Source organism: Prunus persica, chromosome G7, assembly GCF_000346465.2.
Source record: "Prunus persica cultivar Lovell chromosome G7, Prunus_persica_NCBIv2, whole genome shotgun sequence".
Classification (NCBI taxonomy): domain Eukaryota; kingdom Viridiplantae; phylum Streptophyta; class Magnoliopsida; order Rosales; family Rosaceae; genus Prunus; species Prunus persica.
Genome location: NC_034015.1, coordinates 18,709,695 through 18,731,770, shown reverse-complemented (window position 1 = coordinate 18,731,770; position 22,076 = coordinate 18,709,695). Strand labels below are relative to the sequence as shown.

The window sequence follows — 22,076 nt, the reverse complement described above, 5'->3', positions numbered from 1 at the left end:
ATACTATGTTGGGAAGAGAACTACCACTATACTAAGTTGATGGGAGGGAGTAGGGAGGGAATTCGAACTTTAGACCTAATTCGATGTTGGGAAGAAAACTACCACTAGGCTAAGATAGCTGATGTGCTTGGTCTTGGATCTTTAATATATAGAATAAACAGGTTGCATGTTAGGATGAAAAAGTCCGAAATGCTGCTCCACACCTTCAGGTTTCTGATTCTCATTGAACATGGCAAAAATGTACCCCTCAATGTAAGCACCAGGTCTTTTCGGTGTCCCAGCGTTTGAGGTTATATGTTTCAAGAAGTTCCTGTTATATGTCCCTGCAAGTTCTGGAGTGGTGAAATTTCCATTCCCATCAGAAGGCCAACCACTCTCAGACACCACCACATCGACATTTGCCCCGCCTACTTTTTCCATTGCTGCCAGAAAAGAATCAACTGCGGCATCAAACAGGTTATAATAGCTCAACTCCCCATCCTTAACCACTGGACTTGTTGCGGTAAATTGAGCATAGTCTAAGCGAATATTGACAGGGTCTGATGCATAAGAAAAGTAGGGATACACATTGATCAGAAGGGGTGATCCTCGCTGTGCTAAAAATGCAACAATGCCACTCATGACACTGCTTGCCTCTAGTGCGAACTCGCCACTTGAAGGTGGAAATGAAACTCCTAAGGCAGACCCTGGCACAACTGTGGACACCTTAATACCAGCCAAGTTTCTATCATCGAGAATTTTCTGTAGAGACTGCATTACAGGCAAAACATAGATGCCTAAGGACCCTGGAATAACCTCATTGCCAACAGAAATGTAATTGAAGACAATGTCATTCAGGTAGGGCTCTACATTGGTTGCAAACCATGAGTTCACAGCATCTGCACTTCCTGTCAATTGGGGCAAGTCTTCGTTTCGAATGCCTAGACTGACATCAATTTCTTTCCCTCTCAGTGCTTCGAGTGCGGCCGGATTAGGATCAAAGAGCCTCATCTTGCCGATACCGTTTATTTTGTACAGATTAACCACTTCTGTAGCAGCAGGGAGGTCATCTCCTAACATTCCATAGCAAACACCTATGTCAACTGAAGCTTCCACAAGGCCTATATGGTTGTGGATGGTTGCTGCAAAGGACAGAAAGAGTGCAACCCAAGGCACTGCTGCCATCACTTTCTGCTTACGGAGTGCCTGCTAATATTTACACCTGCAGTAGTATACATAAATAAATTAACGAGTGACAAAAAAAAGAAAAAAAAGAAAAAGGCAAAAAGTTTGGAGCTAGCAGTATGTACCTTAAGGAAAATGCTAGGGAGACCAACTTTAGATACCAACTTGTGTACCAACTCTTTTAATAGAGTGTGGGACCCCATTGTATTGGTGGGCTCCACCTCTATTAGAGAGTTGGTACACAAGTTGGTATCTAAAGTTGGTCTCCCTAGCATGACCCGTACCTTAAAAGAAGCTAGCAGTCGGTCCGAAAAGGCTGTGAATTTTCTGAGAATTATTCATCTCATAGAGGGGAGATTTTATATTTACAAGAGTTGGCCAATAATAGCAAGTAAATGCATTTACTTAAGCAATTTACTGCAGTAATTAAATCCTTAAAATTAAGTATTTTATGGCAGTAATTAAATCCCTAAAACAAGTGCAAAGCTATGAACAGCTAGCAGATACAATGAATCCAGACAAACTTGAGGAATTTACAGGTAGATATTACTTTGATAATGATAAAAATATTGATTCTGGAGTGCAAGAGTATCTTCTTCTGTGATTTCTTTAATAAATGAAAATATTGGTTCAGGCTTAAATTACACCGCTTATAATGATTTGATTTTCTTTAGTAAACGATTCTATTAAAAAAAAAATCGGATTTCTAGTGTCAAAAAGAAAATCACTAGCTCTAGGCGAACTTTAAATTTGATATGCGAAATGATATCGAGCATGATACTTGACTACCAAGTTAACGAAACTCGATGTTGTAATACTTCATGAAACCTTATGCTGCATTTATTTGAGGATCCTCCCATATCGGGGAATTGAATTACTAATTCATTGTCGATTAGTTTTGGGTTGCATGCTCATATTTTGATGCGATATCAAAGCATAATGTCCACGTGTTGAGCCCAACGTCCCACGCCCCACATCCCACATCACCCAAAATGTTAGGCTTAAATAACCCGACATGTGAGGAGGCAATCAAAGATACCCTCATTTTCTTCCTACCCTTTCCTCTCATTTCTTTGATTCCTCAAATCCAACTTCATTTTACCAGAATCCAAATGCTCTGCTATTTTCCGAGAGAGACTGAAACAAAAAACAAAAATAAAGAAAGAGAATGAAACAACATGAAATTATAATTAAAAGGCATCAAGAAGATCACAATTTCCCAACAATGGTGAAGCAATTTTGTATTGCTACCAACATAGATACTATTGGGAATTGATTGTTTATCCCAAATTTCAAGATCACTCACGTCTTTATTACATTATAGATACATAATTTGACTTGAAACTTGGTGTGTCTTGATTTAAAACACAGGATAAACAGGTTGCATGTTAGGATGAAAAAGTCCGAAATGCTGCTCCACACCTTCAGGTTTCTGATTCTCATTGAACATGGCAAAAATGTACCCCTCAATGTAAGCACCAGGTCTTTTTGGTGTCCCTGCCTTTGAGGTTATGTGCTTCAAGAAATTCCTGTTATATGTCCTTGCAAGTTCTGGAGTGGTGAAATCTCCATTACCATCAGAAGGCCAACCACTCTCAGACACCACAACACCAACACCGCCCCCTCCTGCTTTCTCCATTGCTGCGAAAAAAAGCATCCACCGTGGCATCAAACAGGTTATAATAGCTCAGGGCCCCGTCCTGAACCACAAGACTAGTTGCAGTGAATTGAGCGTAGTTCAAGTGTATATTGGCAGGGTCAGATGAGTAGGCAAAGTAAGGATACACATTGATCATAAGGGGTGATCCTCGTGCCGATAAAAATGCAAGAATGGCACTCATAACATTGCTTGCCCCTGGTTTGAATGCGCCATTTGAAGGCGGATATGACGATGCTAATGCAGTCCCTGACAAAACAGTGGTCACCTTAATACCATCTAAGTTTTTGTCATTTATGACGTTCTGTAGATACTTCATGACAGGCAAAATGTGCTCGGCCAAGGAACCAGGAATGACCTCATTGCCAACAGCAATGTGATTGAAGACAATGTCATTTACATAGGGCTCTACATTGGCTGCAAACCATGTGTTCACAGCACCTTGACTTCCTGCCAAATTGGCTTTCTTCATTCGGGATGCCTAGAGTGACGTCGATATTGCTCCCTCTCAGTGCTTGGAGTGCTGCAGGATTTGGATTAAAGTCTGATTTTGCCAATGCCATATTTTTTGTACAGATTAACCACTTCTGTAGCAGCAGGGAGCTCATCTCCTAACATTCCATAGCAAACACCTATGTCAGTAGAAGCTTCCACAAGGCCTATATGGTTGTGAATGGTTGCTAAAATGGACAGAATGAATGCAATCCAATGCAGTACTTCCATCACTTTTGATCACTCAGTGCCTGGTGATTAGTATTGGATTAGTGTACGTAAGTAAATAATTTCTGTCAAGAATGTCCAATGTTTCTAATTAGATTAATTTGTTATTGATATGCAAAGGAGCATGATTAAAGTGTTAATGTAGAATCCAGAAAATAACAACCTGTAAAATTTATTTTACTATTAAAACTATTGGGAATTTATCCCTTGGGATAATTTCAAAAGGGAACCACTAGATCCAACAAAAAGTTGCCAAGAAATGGGATTAGCAATGTATATCAAGCTAACACAACCCCAAGTGGCCAGAGGGAATTAGGTAATTACCTGAAGGAGATGATAAAATGAGGTCTCTTTTCCTTAAACAACTTCAACCTTGGGTCAAATTTAGAGTCCATTCCATATATATACTGACAGAAGTACTCAATTAGTATGCCTGTTTTAAGACTGGATTTGCTGACTTTAATCCTTACCACTAATCCATGATGCTTGCCTGGTTTTAATGTTGTATTCTAATTGTTTAACTTTTCCTCAGATTTTCTTTTATGAGGAGACACAAGTCAGACACAGCTGAAGATGTACAACAATTGGATGGGGATTTTCCCCTTCAAATCAGCGTGCAACAGTTTGGAAAAAGATGGTACATTTGGAATGTTAACCCAGGAGGTGCAGTAATTAAGATCCCATGGACAGATTTCTGTGGATACTATCATTCCTGTTCTTCCTTTTCATTTTTATATTGCCAGATTTTGCCATTCTTCTTTCTATACATATTTAATTTAATTCGATATTGCCTAGTCACTTTACTGGACCTACTTTTTCTTCTTCTACGAGCTTTTTTTCCTTTTGACATTTTGACTTTACCCACATTGTCCAATAAATAACAAAAAGAGATTGATATTTAATTTATTTTCATATTACTTTTCACTTAACATAATTAAGGAAACCAGTATTGCAAACAAGATTTGCACAATGCTCAATCTTCTCATTCATCCTCAACCATTCAATCTATCCCTACTTTTTTTTTTCTTTTTTTTTTCTTTTTTTGAACAAACAGGAAATACCAAAAACTTATTTATCATTTTCCCCTTTGAAGCTTTATTTTCTAATGTAATGAAATTTCATGAACCTCATGCTTTATTGGAGGGACTGTCCCATCATTTTCTCTCATTCCTTCAAATCCTCAAATCTCATCCATTTAAGTTCATATTTAGCTTTTGGTGATTTGGTTCATGAGAAATGGGCAGAACTCCCTTTTCTGGTTTTTGATTTGAATTTAGCTTTTGGTGATTTGGTTTCTGGGTGTTGCTCATAACCTTTTTTCTATTTAAGCATGACATTCTGTGTTTAAATCTTGATCTTCAGATTCTTTACATGCAAAGAATTTTATATGTACCTTTTTTCCTTCACTCAGAATTGTATAATGTACTGTTGATATATAACTCATTCTATACTATTGTATCTATATTTTTTTGTATTTAGAATCAGTGGCACATATCATAGTGTTTTGGACAACTTCACAAACAAAATTCTGTACGGAGCTTTTGTATTTGTTGGCTGAAAGTGAAAGATGGAAGGCTACACCCTGCGGATGGTTATCCTAAAAGCTCATAACCTTATCTTGAAAGCTTCTATAAACACCACACACGCAAAATATAGGATTTTAGACCTAGGCAAAAGAAAAGATTCCTTCTCATTTTTACATTCTGCAACTGAGTAATGAAGTAACTGAACTCAAATTAACCACAGATTATGACCAAAAGAGAAAAGTTACCGCCACATTTCGTTTGTCTCTAAGCCAAATCTGCGTAAAAAAAATTGACAGTAAATGTTGGTAAATAGAACGTAGCATAACTTATAGGGGCATTGTTTTGAAAATCCACTGCTATAAAGCATATTAGTGAGAAACTTCAACTGAGGCATCGATATTACGTGCATGAAGCTCAAGGCACGATGTGTAATTTGTAATATAAGTTTCTACATTGACTCAACTCTAGAGGAATATTGCAGCTAAGACATACAAAGAGACAGAATTTGAGAAGACTTTACAGTTCTCAATAATGAAATCCAAGCACCCTGCAAGAAGGGGAACTTCTCATAGCCACACATTCCCATTTTCCTGCCTCCTTTTAGCTGTCAAAATGTCTTCTTATGCCCCCATAATATCTTTCTCCCATGTGCTCAAACCTCAAGGACCGCAATCTGTTGTGCCTTTTTCAGACCTTCAAGGACTTTTAATCTTAAAACAAAACCTTGGATTCTCTTGTTAGATATGCAGCATGATTAATTAGTGATAACTCTGAAACCGTAGGTCAGTTGTTTTCTTAATAAGATCTTGCTGTTACTGCATTTTCAAAAGCAAAAAGAGGCTTCTTGTTGTTATATGAAGAAAATATCATGTTCACATGCATCACAGCTAGCTTGAAATCTGTCGTTTGCCGTATGCTTAACATCTTTCCACATGTGAGTCCTACATGGGCACATTCCTACCAACCAATTGCAATGGTTCAAGATATTCACTTTATCCCGCTATATATGTAAATCCCAATTTGCTTTACAGAAGCACACCTCAAAAAGGCTTAAACAAATACCTGCTACACTCAGCCAAGATGATTTTCCCTATCTTCTTCACATTTTTTCTCCTCCTCTCCTCTTCCCATGCCTCTGTGCAAGACTTCTGTGTTGCAGACTACAAAGCTCCTGATGGCCCTGCAGGCTACTCTTGCAAGAAGCCTGCAAAAGTTACCATCAATGATTTTGTGTACTCAGGCCTAGGCATTGCTGGTAACACCACAAATATCATCAAAGCAGCAGTCACCCCTGCATTTGCTGCCCAATTTCCTGGTGTGAATGGCCTTGGCATTTCACTGGCTCGTTTAGACCTGGGTCCGGGTGGAGTTATCCCCTTTCACACTCACCCCGGAGCTTCAGAAGTCTTACTTGTTGTCCAAGGGACAATAATTGCCGGGTTTGTTGCCTCAGATAACACACCTTATCTGAAAACTCTTAAGAAGGGTGACATTATGGTGTTCCCTCAAGGACTATTGCACTTCCAAGTGAATGGAGGTGGCACTCCGGCCCTTGCATTTCCTAGCTTCAGCAGTCCAAGCCCTGGTCTGCAGATTCTGGACTTTGCACTCTTCAAAAATGACTTACCTACCGAATTGATAGCGCAGACTACTTTCCTTGATGCTGCTCAGATAAAGAAGCTTAAGGGTGTTCTTGGTGGCACTAATTAAGGTCTATTGAGATACCGAAGAGGAAGAAGGTCACTAAAGATTGAATCTTTCTTTTATTTCATGTCCCTTTGTTTTCTTGTTGTGATTGAGAAGGCCTGTAAGTTTAGGATTGTTTTGCCCAGTGGCAGTTTCTGCATTACCAGTAAAATTTTACTCTAGTTCGTGCTTTTTGTATGCTTGTAGAAGTATCATTGTGTTGAAGGCAAATGCCCCATCTATTTGTATCTTAATTAAGATGACAATGCATCTCCAGGTCCAGATTCGTTGTAATATCTATATTATTAAGATAACCTGCTTTGTCAATCAAGAAATAAGAATGATATAATATACTCTAAAACCCCGAACTAATCAAATAATAGATTTGAAACTAAGGAGCATACGCATTAGCAGCTGTGTCCACCCAGTTGCACCTAAGCTCAAATCTCCCTCCCCGTATTTTAGAGTAGTTTAGAATATCGTATTGTTAAGAAAAAAATTTGAAAAAGTAAGGATAATATGGAAAGTTGGTAACTATATATACCAAAATAATGTTTGATGAACGGAGGAAATTGTTTAATATACTAATGTTCAATACTACTCTCGACCCCATATAGAATTCAGAATTCACAGAGAAAAGAAGGCAACGGCTCCAAAATCATTCCTTGCACTCAAAGCCGTCACCAGAGATATAACGCAGATTACCGTAAACAGCCATACGATCCACATCTCTAACCCGACGGATAAGGGTTTCGAGGGGAACCGTTGCAAACAATGCAGTCTTCCATGAATGTCCTCATCAACCTTAATCCTTCAAATGGGCCTATAGCTAAAATAATGCCTCCTTCCACTGATAGTTTACATGCAAATTAAAAATATTAGATAGAACAAGATGTGCAAGCAATGTAGCCATCAAAATCACAAAGCAACTGTAACACTTACCTCAGCAAGAACAACATTACAACCTGCCAGTTTTTAAAGTGCCTGCACCCCAATTATATTGCCAACAGTTAGAAAAACATCTAGCAAAAACAATTAAACAGCTGTGTATTATTTCCTTTCTGCACACCATTAATTAAGTGGCGTACTTCTTAACTTCAGCACTGGAACATGGTGTTAAAGATTTTGCTTGATCTTCATAATTTTTATCAAATTTGGAATTAATGTGAGCATTAGGCAAGTAATATGAGCCTTTGGTCTAATCTATATTTTGTGCAGGAACAACATTCCGAACTGAAAACACTTCTTTTTGGTCCCAATGGTTCCTATATAGAGGTGCATAAAGTGATTTGAATTTTAAACCATGTTGTACATAAAGGTACATGTTAATTTAGTTCTCCTTCCAGCTGTTTCTCTAATTTTCAATTCACAATATATAACTGGAATGCAGGACCTTGAGAAAGTGGCGGGTGGTATTCATATTGTTGATGATGTAAGTGATATTGCTCCTTTCTTCTTAGTACTTCTTCCAGCTGTTTTTCTAACCTTCCCCAATATATAACTGGTATGCAGGACTTTGAGGATGAGGAAGTGGCAGGTGGTATTCTTGTGGTTGATGTAAGTGATAGTGCTGCTTTCTTCTTATGATGTCTACATTGTACATATTTTACTGACTCCAGGTGACGGGCGTCCATGAGCCGGGAAAGTGTTACAAAGGCGGGTGTACACGGTGCGGGTGTAAGAGCAATGCGCTTGGGACTCCTTAATTTTTCTCTGTCAACTTGGTTAAGGACGAAAAAATTACTTATTAACATAACACAATTGAGATTAGATTGTCTATATCTTTATATGAATATGAGTTTTTCCATTATGTCATAACACATAATTGAGGTTGAATTAATTGTCCATACATTATTCTACATTTGCTCTCATACAAATTTGTTTTTCTTTTTTCTTTTTTGGTAATCATTGGCTCATATTCAAGTAAAATCAATGTGGTGTTGGTGCCATCTTCCGATGATAAGGTGAACTCTAGAAGAATCTTAGTAAAGATACACCAGAAAGAGACAGAAGTTGTAAAGACTTTTTACCATCCTATATTGAAATCCAAGAACCCTACAAGAAGGGGAATTTCTGATATCCACAGAATTCCCAGTCCTCTGGCACCTTTTAGCAGTCAAAATGGCTTCCCTGGAATATCTTTCCCCATTTTCTCAAGGACCACAATCTGCTCACCATTTTTCGGCTTCTCCTGCTGGACTTCAAATCTTAAAACACAACCTTCAGTACTAGCAACACATGAAATAAGCCTATATATTTTGTTAATGTATTGATCAATTCAGGAAAATAGTTGCAGCATATGCTGAATATATACTTCATCTGTTTGATTGGTCATAGCTATAGAACACAGATGGGAAAAGGCTAACAAATTATCACTTTAGGGGCACAAAAAAAAGAAGAAAAAGATACATCTAGTTAGGGGGGACGTAATGAGCCTTACCATCAAATATGCATATCTATATATAAATAAACGCTTAACAGAAAAACAAGAAGTAAATGCAATGCAACACAAAACTAAACTATTTAAATCTAAAACTTTACCCTGCAAGGCTTAAAAATCTTAAATTCCTCAATTATCTCTTCATTATCGATATTATGAGCAAACTCTCTTTCAATGTGGAGAATCATGCAATCAGTAAGGAATTCATCAGCTATGGTGCTCCAAAGTCTATTCTTAATAATTCTCATAAATGAAAAAGCTCGTTCTTTGTTGCTGTAGAAACATGAAGAGTCAACACCAACTAAATCAACTTGTAAAGCAAATAGTAGTTTTCTCCCAAAGTTGTTTCCACCAATTGTTGACATAACTGAGGAAGAGTGGTGAGGTCCTTAAAGCGGGGAAGGCGATGCTTATCATTTTGAAATACCTCATCCCAATTTCTAAAGCTTTCAAGTCACTTGGACTGAAATCAGCATGATAGAATTTCTCAGCAAGTTTACATAGATGCCCAATATTGATTGATTTGAAGGAATTACGATGATCAAATGCTGAGCTAAAAATAAAAAGTTTAACTGTTTGCTCTAGAAATCTGTCATTTAACTCCCTCACCATGCAATCTATCACATCATTAAATACATTAATGTAATAGTAATGTTCAACTGTAATAAAATCTTTTTATTGACAAAAACGACCGCTAATTTTTTGGCTTTATGTGGTTAGGGTGAGGTTTCTTCGGCGGCACGATTCGTTAAAATAAAAAAATTTTGCGTCAATCTATACGATCGACCCCGGACGTACCCATTCGCCGCGTGGGGAACCGGGTAAGTGGAAAGCCGAAAGATAGCAATCATTTTATACAAGTCCTTTTACGATTCGCCGACTTCTAAGAAAAATATTCTTTGGAAGGGAAGGAAGAGATATTTACAAAATATAATAAAGAAGCGGGTTTCCTCATTCTTATGGTAGGGACTCATATAACGAGAACTCATATCAGGAACATTAATACCATGTTGTTCACAAAATGATACCACACCCATGAATAAATCATCCCAGTCATGTGCCCTCATATCTTGGAACTGTGATTTCGTGTTTTCAACAAAGTTTAAAGCACTTGCAATATCTTAGGTTTTTGTCTGAAACAGTTGACAAAGAAAGTTGGTCAATCCCATTATTTTATCAATCAAAAACAATGAAAACACAAACTCAAAAGACATCATAGCAATATAGTTACTCTTTGCATTGCCATGAAATTGTTGGTTAGGTCCATAATCACTGATTTCTTGGAGAAGTATTTTAGTCTCTTTAAATAAACTCATCAAACTTGTAATAGAGGCAAAGTGAGATCCCCAACGAGCGGCTCCAGCTCGTTTCAAACTACGACCTTGATTAAGTCTTCTATCTGTCTCAAGTTCCCCAAAATCTAACAACTCTTTGAGTTTAGCTTTTCGAAATAAATTTAACTCATTACAGCGCTTAGCAGACGCACTAACAAAATTCACAATGTTAGTCAACGTTGAAAAATATCTCCATACCCAAGTGGGTTTGGTCTAGTGGAAAATTGAATGGGCTAGGCCACACATGTTGGGCGAATGTGATCGGGCTCCACACTGAGGTCCTGAGTTCGATCCTCTGCATGTGTAACGAACCTCTTGGGGAGAACTTTCCCATAATTCGTGCCCGGCTCGAAGAGGTGACACTCCTACCACCTTTTTTGTAATTTTAAAAAAAAAAAAAATCTTCATACAACTTTCACATCTTTCACATGCTTATATTGCTTTTTATTGTTCTTGTTAAAGGAGAAAGTTTGAGTGTGCTAGGCTATTGTTTTTGTTAAAGGAAAAAATTTGAGCGGGTTGGGTTTGAGTAGGCAGAAGAAATTTGATTGTATTGGGTATTGGATAATTTTTGGTTTGGCAAAAAATGGAGTAGCCGCTGCCTACCCTGCTCTTAGGGTAGGACTGCCCCTGGTGGGTTGGGTTTGAGTAAACAGAAGAAATTTGATTGTATTGGGTATTGAGTAATTTTTAGTTTGGCAAAAAATGGAGTTGGCGGCTGCCTACCCTGCCACCGCCCCTGCATGTGAGTCCTATATGGGCAAATTCCTACCTAGTACCAACCAATTGCAGTGGTTCAAGATATTCGCTTTATCCCGCTATATATGTAAATCCCAATTTGCTTTACAGAAGCACACCTCAAAAAGGCTTAAACAAATACCTGCTACACTCAGCCAAGATGATTTTCCCTATCTTCTTCACATTTTTTCTCCTCCTCTCCACTTCCCATGCCTCTGTGCAAGACTTCTGTGTTGCAGACTACAAAGCTCCTGATGGCCCTGCAGGCTACTCTTGCAAAAAGCCCGCAATAGTTACCGTCAATGATTTTGTGTACTCAGGCCTAGGCATTGCTGGTAACACCACAAATATCTTCAAAGCAGCAGTCACCCCTGCATTTGCTGCCCAATTTCCTGGTGTGAATGGCCTTGGCATTTCACTGGCTCGTTTAGACCTGGGTCCGGGTGGAGTTGTCCCCTTTCACACTCACCCCGGAGCTTCAGAAGTTTTACTTGTTGTCCAAGGGACAATAATTGCCGGGTTTGTTGCCTCAGATAACACACCTTATCTGAAAACTCTTAAGAAGGGTGACATTATCGTGTTCCCTCAAGGACTATTGCACTTCCAAGTGAATGGAGGTGACACTCCGGCCATTGCATTTCCTAGCTTCAGCAGTCCAAGCCCTGGTCTGCAGATTGTGGACTTTGCACTCTTCAAAAATGACTTAGCTACCGAATTGATAGCGCAGACTACTTTACTTGATGCTCCTCAGATAAAGAAGCTTAAGGGTGTTCTTGGTGGCACTAATAAGGTCTATTGAGATACCGAAGAGGAAGAAGGTCACTAAAGATTGTCCCTTTGTTTTCTTCTTGTGATTGAGAAGGCCTGTAATCAAATAATAGATTTGAAAATAAGGAGCACACGCATTAGCAGCTGTGTCCACCCAGTTGCACCTGAGCTCAAATCTCCCTCTCCGTATTTTAGAGTAGTTTAGAATATCGTATTGTTAAGAAAATAATAAGGATAATATGGAAAGTTGGTAACTATATATACCAAAATAATGTTTGATGAACGGAGGAAATTGTTTAATACTAATGTTCACAGTCCCGATCTCTTGGACCACAGGAGTCCAAGAGATTGTAGTCACCCACCGTTAGATATTAATCTAGTAGTTCAAAAAAGTTATTTAAAAGGAGTGCAAGAGTGAGTGAACCATTGAATTTATATCCAACGATGAGTGATCACAAATATCTTGAACCCCTGTAGTCCAAGAGATCAAGACATACTACTCTCGACCCCATATAGAATTCAGAATTCACAGAGAAAAGAAGGCAACGGCTCCAAAATCATTCCTTGCACTCAAAGCCGTCACCAGAGATATAACGCAGATTACCGTAAACAGCCATACAATCCACATCTCTGACCCGACGGATAAGGGTTCGAGGGGAAACGTTGCAAACAATGCAGTCTTCCATGAATGTCCTCATCAACCTTAATCCTTCAAATGGGCCTATAGCTAAAATAATGCCTCCTTCCACTGATAGTTTACATGCAGATTAAAAATATTAGATAGAACAAGATGTGCAAGCAATGTAGCCATCAAAATCACAAAGCAACTGTAACACTTACCTCAGCAAGAACAACATTACAACCTGCCAGTTTTTTAAGTGCCTGCACCCCAATTATATTGCCAACAGTTAGAAAAACATCTAGCAAAAACAATTAAACGGCTGTGTATTATTTCCTTACTGCACACCGTTAAGTGGCGTACTTCTTAACTTCAGCACTGTAACATGGTGTTACAGCTTTTGCTTGATCTTTATAATTTTTATCAAATTTGGAATTAATGTGAGCATTGGGCAAGTAATATGAGCCTTTGGTCTAATCTATATTTTGTGCAGGAACAACATTCCGAACTGAAAACACTTCTTTTTGGTCCCGATGGTTCCTATATGGAGGTGCGCATAAAGTGATTTGAATTTTAAACCATGTTGTACATAAAGGTACATGTTAATTTAGTTCTTCTTCCAGCTGTTTCTCTAATTTTCAATTCACAATATATAACTGGAATGCAGGACCTTGAGAAAGTGGCAGGTGGTATTCATGTTGTTGATGATGTAAGTGATATTGCTCCTTTCTTCTTAGTACTTCTTCCATCTGTTTTTCTAACCTTCCCCAATATATAACGGGTATGCAGGACTTTGAGGAAGTGGCAGGTGGTATTCTTGTTGTTGATGTAAGTGATAGTGCTCCTTTCTTCTTATGATGTCTACTGAGAGTTGGGCTACTCCCCCCATTGTCAATTGATTTTGGGGTGGAACCTCAACTTCCTTCATCTACATTGTACATCTTTTACTGACTCCAGGTGAAGTGAGAGTTTTTTTTCTTAAATTTAACGAGTGTAATTCATCAGGAAGACGTTGTCGTGGCTACGGGATCACTGGAAGGCTTAAGGGTATAGAGGATGATTGTTGAAGACTGCTTTGTGTATAAAGTTTCTGCTGGATCCCTAATCACTAAGATTAAGGAGACTGGCGTCCATGAGCCGGAGTCAGTGTTACAAAGGGAGGTATAAGAGCAATGCATTTGGGACTCCTTAATTTTTCTCTGTCAACTTGGTTAAGGACAAAAAAATTACTTGTTAACATAACATAATTGAGATTGGATTGTCTACATCTTTATATGAATATGAGTTTTTCCATTATGTCATACCACATAATTGAGATTGAATTAATTGTCCATACATTATTCTACATTTGCTCATATAAATTTGTTTTTTTTTTTGGTTTTTGGTAATCATTGGCTCATATTCATGTAAAAGCAATGTGGTGTTGGTGCCATCTTCTAATGATAAGGTGAACTCTAGAAGAATCTTAGTAAAGATACACCACAAAGAGACAGAATTTGAAGAGACATTTTACCATCCTATATTGAAATCCAAGAACCCTACAAGAAGGGGAATTTTTGATATCCACAGAATTCCCATTCCTCTGGCATTTTTTAGCTGTCAAAATGGCTTCCCTTGAATATCTTTCCCCATTTTCTCAAGGGCCACAATCTGCTCACCATTTTTCGGCTTCTCCTGCTGGATTTCAAATCTTAAAACACAACCTTCAGTACTAGCAACACATGAAATAAGCCTATATATTTTGTTAATGTATTGATCAATTCAGGAAAATAGTTGCAGCATATGCTGAATATATACTTTATCTGTTTGATTGGTCATAGCTATAGAACACAGATGGGAAAAAGCTAACAAATTATCACTTCGTGGGCAAAAAAATTTTAAACTACTACATGGGATTGTACTCAAACGTCGAAAGATTCGGGAACTCATGCCTGCTTCATCACGGTTAGTGGTAACTCTGAAACCATAGGGCAAAAACAAAAGGGTTATTGATTGGAATGGTCCTTTAATTTTTGCTCCAGTTTCATTTTGGTCCATGAACTAAAATTTTCATTTCAATGGTCCTTCAACTCTCCGTTTAGTATCAAATTGGTCCTACCGTCAAAGTCTGTCAATTTTATTATTAAATTGAGGGGTAAAACTATCCATATAAATTAAAATATTAATAAAGTTTTTTTTTTGTTGGAAAAAGAAGTGTAATTAAAAATTAAAGTAAAATATTGCAAAATCTGCTTGAACTTAACTTCAGGTGGCCTTTCAACCAATTAAAAAAAAAACTCCAAACGTTCAGCACTTGCTTCTAACCCCACTGCTCGTACACTCCTCACATTCCCATTTCTCCAAATTCATGGCTTGGTAGTGCGCATTCCGGTGCATGTGAGGTGAAAGCCGCGCTTGCAGGCTTCGCAGCCAACCACGTGGTCGTGAACCTCGCGCTTGCCTCAGAAAGGACAATCGGAGCCGCGAGCCGAGTTGGAAACACCAAAACAGAGAGACCAGTTTTGCTTGGATCTGACGGCTAGAGGAAATTGGCGTATGACGTCATAGGAATCAGAGAGGGGTTGGAGGCAGTGGCAGACCCCATGGCAGCCATCGAAATGGGCTTAAAGGTCCTTGTTTGCTGGTGGTGCGACTTGGAGTTTCCCATCAGTTGCTCGACGAAAGTCCAGAGGAAGAGAAGGGTTTTTGTTGGAATCTAAGAGCACTTCCACCCATTTGCCATGGCAAATGGCAAGGGGAGGCAAGGGCTATTACTATTCAGGTGAATAGTTGCAGCCCTTGCAAAAGGCTTATGGTGTTTCCACTCATTACCATGGTAACCACTATTCATATGAGATATGAGGAGAGGAATTTGTATAGAGTTTTGGTGTGGGAAGTGAAAAATATTACTAAGTATTTATTTTTTAAAATTTTTGAAATTTTTAATTTTTAATTTTTTTAAAATTTTGGTTGATGACGTCATCGCTGATGTCAGCAAACCCAAGCTAGAGCAAGAGCTGGTTTTGCTTGAGGGCCAGCCCAGGCTTGTGGAGCCCACCAACAACCCTGGCAGCATTTGTCCACTGGAACTGCTTTAATGGACCAAAATCTTTGGAATTCAGCCTCTTTTTGAGGCCATCAAGTCATTGAGGATTTGTGTTGGGTGAGGAAAAGGGAGGGGTTGCGTTTTGCGGATGGTCGTTTTTATTAATTTTTAAGTCAATCTCAATAAAAAAAGAAAAAAAAAAGGCCATGTGGCTGGTGAGTGGACTACAGTAGGCGGTGAGATTCAATTTTTTTAATTTTCTAAGTTTTATAATAGGTTCATTCAATTTTTAATTTTTTATTCATATTTTAATTCATATGGACAATTTTACCCCTTGATTTAACGGTAATATGAACAGTTTTTAACGTTTTGATACCAAATAAAGAGTTGAAGGACTATTGAAATGAAAATTTTAATTGTTGGACCAAAATGATATTGGGGCAAAAATTGAGGGAGCATTCGATCAATAACCCAAAACAAAAAGAAGCTTCTTGTTGTTATCCGAGAAAAATATCATACTCACATGCATCACAGCTTGAAACCTGTCCTTTCCCCCATCGTATACCTTTAGCATTGCCATACATGTGAATACATGGGTAGCATATTCTCAGCAACCAATTGCAATAGCTCAAGATATTTGCATTATCCCACTATATATGATCCCAATTTTCTTATCAAGACTTGCACACCTTAAAAGAAAAGAAAGCTTGCAGCCACCACACACCTATTGCGCCAGGCAACGATGATTTTCCCTATCTTGTTCACATTTTTTCTCCTCCTCTCCTCCTCCAATGCGGCTGTGCAAGACTTCTGTGTTGCAGACTTAGCAGCTCCTGAAGGCCCTGCAGGCTTCTCTTGCAAAAAGCCTGCAAGTGTTAAAGTAAATGATTTTGTGTTCTCGGGCCTGGGCATTGCTGGTAACACCAGTAACATCATCAAAGCTGCAGTCACCCCTGCATTTGTTGCTCAGTTTCCTGGTGTGAATGGCCTCGGCATTTCCATCGCCCGTCTAGACTTGGCGGTTGGCGGAGTTGTCCCATTTCACACACACCCTGGAGCTTCAGAAGTCCTAATTGTCGCCCAAGGGACAATCTGCGCCGGGTTTGTTGCCTCAGATAACACACCTTATCTGCAAACTCTTGAGAAGGGTGACATTATGGTTTTCCCACAGGGGCTGTTGCACTTCCAAGTCAATGGAGGTGAGGCTCCAGCCCTTGCATTTGCTAGCTTCGGGAGTGCAAGCCCGGGTCTCCAAATTCTGGACTTTGCTTTGTTCAAAAACGATTTGCCTACCGAAGTAATAGCTCAGACTACTTTCCTTGATGCTGCTCAGATAAAGAAACTGAAGGGTGTTCTTGGTGGTACTAATTAATTAAGGTCTCTCTCTTGAGATGCCAAAAAGCAATGTCACTAGAAGATTGTCTCTTTCTTTTTCGTTCCATGTCATGTCCATGTCCATTTTGGTTTTCTTTTCTGTGTTTGAGAAGGCCTGTAACTGCAGGATTAATTAGAGTTCAGGTCAGTGGCTGTTTAATTGTATGATTGTAGAAGTTTTAATGTGTGTGTGCTTAATGTTGAAGGATTTTAGTAGACTATATTATGCCCCCATAATATCTTCTCCCATGTGCTCAAGCCTCACATTTTCAGACTCTCAAAGATTGTCTCTTTCTTTTTTGTTCCATGTCCATGTCCATTTTTATTTCCTTTCTGTGATTGAGAAGGCTTGTAACTGCAGGATTAATTAGAGTTCAGGCCAGTTGTAGAAGTTTTTATTATTTGAACCCTTTTCTTATTTGCATCTTAAGATGAATACTATAAATGCATAACTTGTAACAGTTTGGAGTATGGAAACAATTCTAATCACACATGCACATCGTATACTCAATAACCCTATCAATTAATTTGTGTGGTCCAGATTTCTTTATGGGTGTTGCCAACCAAGAATTGTTCTTGCTCACCATCTTCCATAATCAGAAAAATCTCATTTATTTGTCAAATTTGACATGTGATTGTCAAAATTGACACCTTACAATCGTACGAGATTTTTCAAGTTTTTTCCTTACAATTCCTTCATAAGACTTCAATAAGTAGCTTAATTATCAATCCGGGCTTAAGTTGTGCTGATTAACCTAAATGCAAGCCAAAACCGGTTATCCAATCACATTTTCCATCTCCTCTACAACAAAATGCACTACGGTTATCAAGAAGCATCATTTTTTTAGAGAAAAACTTTTCAATCACTTTTTCTGAGTCACTTTCCATAAGAACAACATCAAGTTCATAACTTTAATTTAATTTCATCAAACACCCATCTCCCTTGCATTGTCAAGTTTCCGGAAAGCCATTCAGTAAAACCTAATTTTTGAAAACAACAATGCATCAACACATCCATATCAGAAAAACAAAAATCCAAATCTTTAAGCACCAACCAAACCAAGTACCGCACCACCGGAAAAAGTAAAAAAACCAAGTACTGCAGCAGCAAAAGGGTCGGGGACACGTGGCAGGAGAAAGGTAAAAGGTGATGTTGACGGGTGAGCAGAAGAAGGCCCATAGTGGTAGATGGGTTTAGTTTGGCGTATTGCGTTAGGCCTGTAATAATGCGGATTCTTTGGACTCTTTCATTGTTCAAAACTTGTATGGAGCTTGGGGAGTTTGAAAATCCGTTTATTATAACGGTAAAGTGAGCTCCGAGATGGCGGGAAGTGTCAACAACGCCATTTTTTTCTGTTCAAAATTATAGGGCTTTTATGATCACTCATTTAGAAAAATCAGAACACGAACCCTCTCTCGTTCTTTTAATTTTTCAAAATAAAATATAAGTAAAAACTCGGAAATAAAAATTAAATTTTTAGCGCATGTAAATGTTAACAACAATTTAACATTTGGATGGTAAACGTGTCTCGTATCACTAATCCATTCCCAAAATTAAGGATATTATTCCGCAATTTTTTAATCAGCTAATTTGATATAAAATTGAAGTGTCCCATTTCAATAAGACCCCAAGGAGTTGGTGCATGATAGGTTATCGAATTCTAGGCTTCAAGCTCAAGCTATAACTTAATTTGTATTTAAAACCAAGTTTGTGCATAAATAATTGATTTATAGGGCATGGTCCAGCTTCAACACAACTTGATTGGACAAATTAAAATCGATGTGTATCTTGATATTGTGCCAGTACAAATACAGCTAAGATGCATATATATCTTATTATCATTTCTTGGCCCCACCCCTCCCTCACATTTAAAATTCTCTCACGACCTAATCGCCTTACTTAGATGCTGAATCTGGTTCTCTATCTCCATCTCTCTCTATCCTTGATTCACAAACTTCACTTTGCCACTCTACTTTTCTTTTTCTAATGAATCTTATCTTACTACCAATTACCAAGGATGATCCTCTTTAATTATGCTAAATTCCCAATCATTAGAATTAAAGTGATTATGATTTAGATATCACCAACCATTTTATGCTCAATTTACGCACTAACGACCATTAGTTGTTGATATACGGTATGTGAGACCTATTTTAGAATTAACTTACATCAATAGTTGACAGAACGGAACATAACAAGCTTGCTCGTAACCATTATTAAGTGCCACCTCATTAGGGTCATAATTTTTTTCCTCTTTTGGCCAGTTGAAGGAGTCTTAATTTGACCATGAACAATATACATGCATAATATATGTATTTACATAACTATAAAGAAAGAGAGTAATGAGAAAGAAATAAGGAGAATGAGCCAGGTTAGCAGGTTGGCAATCAAATGGAAAAGAAAGGAAGACAAGGTTCTCTCTCTCTCTCTCAGTCTAAGCTGTAAATGACAGACTGGCATGAGCGAGGTCAAGCAGAAAGAGGTGGGGAGAGAGAGACTAACTCTCTTTCTCTCTCTAATATATATATAGATAAATGTTCATATATAGTCTGGCTCTGTATATATATTCCTTCTTTCGTCTCGAATTGGCCCTGTATTATCGCCTTGGATTCTGCAGAGAGAGAGGGGTGAGACAGACAGAAACACGATGAGTCTCTTTGGCCTGGGAAGCAGGTTTGTTTTGCTTAGGATCTCAATTTTAAATCCCATATGTTGAAAATTAATTCTTTCTTTTTTTCCTTTTCATTCAGTCGATCATAATATGTTTTCAGGATCATGAATTCTATAGAATTCAACCCTTTTTTTTTTGCCTTTTTTTTCATTCTTGGTTGCATCATTAAATCAGAGAGCTTTTCCCACCATAGCTCTGTTATATTTGGCCTTGCTAGAGGTGTCTGCTACATGGGCATCAATTAAAATTGCAAATTAGATATGTGGTTTTGTTTACTTAATATTTACAAATTATGTGGGATCAGACAAAAGGGTTATTTGTTCTTGTTGTTTCTTGCCTTTGAGACATATCAAAATTCTTACTTTGTTCTTTGTTTGAATTTGGAAGACGTTACCTTTTTTTTTCCCCTGAATTCCATCTTTGATTGTGCAGAAACCAAAAGACATTTCGGCCTAAAAAGAGTGCTCCATCAGGAAGCAAGGTTGGTGTTATAACTTATATATATATACCTCAATTCAATTCCTTATGGTTACTTAGTCCTGTGATTTGTATCTTTTTACTTTGTCAAAGGTTTATTTTTCTTTTATCTGATGGAAGCAATATATATTATGTTGTTGGAATGCAGGGTGCCCAGCTTCAAAAACACATTGATGCAACTTTGGGCAGTGGGAACCTGAGGGAGGCTGTTCGTCTGCCTCCCGGAGAAGATATAAATGAGTGGCTGGCAGTAAACAGTAAGAACTTTGAATCACTTTCATTCTGAAATTCAAGATCATCATAATTATAATATTTCATTCAGCATATGGCACCATGGTTCATAACTTCTTCTTTTGTTGCGTTTCATATTGTCTCTGCATGTTTATTTATCTATCTGCTATTCACTGGGGAAATTGTTTTTGCTATATGTTTAACTTGTTTCAATTTCGTTTTTTTTTACACAGCTGTTGATTTTTTCAACCAAGTGAACATTCTGTACGGTACTCTCACTGAGTTCTGCACACCGGTCAATTGTCCGACAATGTCTGCAGGATCGAAGTATGGCTCTTGATCATCCAATCAAATCACTCTAGTTGTTGTGATTGTTGAATTTATTCATTTTGATGATTTATCTTGATTATCAAGCTTCCTCCATTATCATGTATTGACTTCATACTTGAAAGAGAAAAGTTTGCACCCTAAAGTGAATTCTTTTACAAACTTGTTAGCTACGACCGTATGCTTGTGATCTAAGTGCTCAGTTTGGTTGAACACTCCGCAGGTACGAGTACAGATGGGCTGATGGAGTTAACATTAAGAAACCAATAGAGGTCTCTGCCCCAAAATATGTAGAGTATTTAATGGACTGGATTGAAAATCAGCTTGATGAGGAATCAATCTTTCCTCAAAGATTGGGTAAGCAGAAAAATTCTTAATGAAGCTCAAGGCATAAAGTACCTAGTTTCTATTTATAACCATTGCACACTACAAACACCATAAACTAATTTGCTGTTATGTGTTACAGGGGCACCCTTTCCAGCCAACTTCCAAGATGTTGTCAAGACCATTTTTAAGCGATTGTTCCGTGTCTATGCCCATATCTATCACTCTCATTTTCAGAAAATTGTGAGCTTGAAGGAAGAAGCTCATCTCAATACTTGCTTCAAGCATTTTGTTCTCTTCACATGGGTAAGTTTCATTTTAATTTGGGTTGTGTTTGCTCGTTGGTCCATATAGACCGGTTTTATATGAGTCAAGATACACTGTTGTGATGCAGGAATTCCGCTTGATTGACAAAGGGGAGCTTGCACCTCTTCAGGACCTTGTTGAGTCCATTCTACAGCCCAAGTGATTGTTGAAATTTTGTTCTTTTTTTGGGTACTATTATGGATATGGGTACACATTTTTGCCAGCTTCTGCTTGCCCATGTAATTTTTGTGCAATGAGATGCCTTCTTTTAAGCACCCTCTTCTGTTTCTCCTCTATCCCTCTCGTCCTTGTGAAGAGCCATTCTTAGTTCTTGTGAATTTGAAGGGAACTGTTTCTGGTTGTAATTTTTTAATTTCAGCCAATTGTTACCCTTGTCAAATTCTGTTTGTGTAAAGCTGCCAAAATGGCCAGTCATACACCAATTTGGATGATTGGATAGAATTGGTAATTTCATTCAAGGTTACTTTTAAAACCAAATAGTACTCTCTCAACCTCCCAGAGCAGCTGAACAAATTAATACTGAGAAATTTATCATTTGAAGAAGAAAAAAATAATGAGCTTTTGTATCCCCATTTGATGTTAAAAATGTGAACCACTTCTCATATTATGGTTTGATCCGGACAAAAGAAAAAAAAAATCCTCAAGGTACAGCTAGAAGAAGAGAGGA

At 38.1% G+C, this 22,076-nt stretch overlaps 5 protein-coding genes and 1 pseudogene across 5 annotated transcripts; 4 read left to right on the top strand and 2 right to left on the bottom strand.

The window, feature by feature from the left end:
- On the bottom strand, window positions 21-1,637 carry LOC18770368 (probable glucan endo-1,3-beta-glucosidase BG4). The gene is made up of 2 exons (XM_007202823.2): window positions 1,449-1,637; window positions 21-1,289 (listed from the first exon to the last, which is right to left on the bottom strand). The coding sequence occupies exon 2, from the start codon at window positions 1,162-1,164 to the stop codon at window positions 142-144; it is 1,023 nt and encodes a 340-aa protein (XP_007202885.1). The 5' UTR covers window positions 1,165-1,289; window positions 1,449-1,637; the 3' UTR covers window positions 21-141.
- LOC18769629 lies at window positions 2,475-3,544 on the bottom strand (annotated as a pseudogene).
- LOC18770577 (auxin-binding protein ABP19a) lies at window positions 6,078-7,049 on the top strand. Its single transcript, XM_007202511.2, has one exon. The coding sequence runs from the start codon at window positions 6,148-6,150 to the stop codon at window positions 6,775-6,777; it is 630 nt and encodes a 209-aa protein (XP_007202573.1). The 5' UTR covers window positions 6,078-6,147; the 3' UTR covers window positions 6,778-7,049.
- Window positions 11,335-12,316, top strand: LOC18769627 (auxin-binding protein ABP19b). The gene has a single exon (XM_007204673.2). It carries the CDS (start codon window positions 11,426-11,428, stop codon window positions 12,062-12,064), a length of 639 nt encoding a protein of 212 aa, XP_007204735.1. The 5' UTR covers window positions 11,335-11,425; the 3' UTR covers window positions 12,065-12,316.
- On the top strand, window positions 16,305-17,355 carry LOC18769616 (auxin-binding protein ABP20). Its single transcript, XM_007202509.2, has one exon. It carries the CDS (start codon window positions 16,420-16,422, stop codon window positions 17,047-17,049), a length of 630 nt encoding a protein of 209 aa, XP_007202571.1. The 5' UTR covers window positions 16,305-16,419; the 3' UTR covers window positions 17,050-17,355.
- Window positions 19,409-21,886, top strand: LOC18771615 (MOB kinase activator-like 1A). The gene is made up of 7 exons (XM_007202498.2): window positions 19,409-19,725; window positions 20,156-20,204; window positions 20,349-20,457; window positions 20,665-20,758; window positions 20,982-21,115; window positions 21,225-21,388; window positions 21,477-21,886. Exons 1-7 carry the CDS (start codon window positions 19,700-19,702, stop codon window positions 21,549-21,551), a joined length of 651 nt encoding a protein of 216 aa, XP_007202560.1. The 5' UTR covers window positions 19,409-19,699; the 3' UTR covers window positions 21,552-21,886.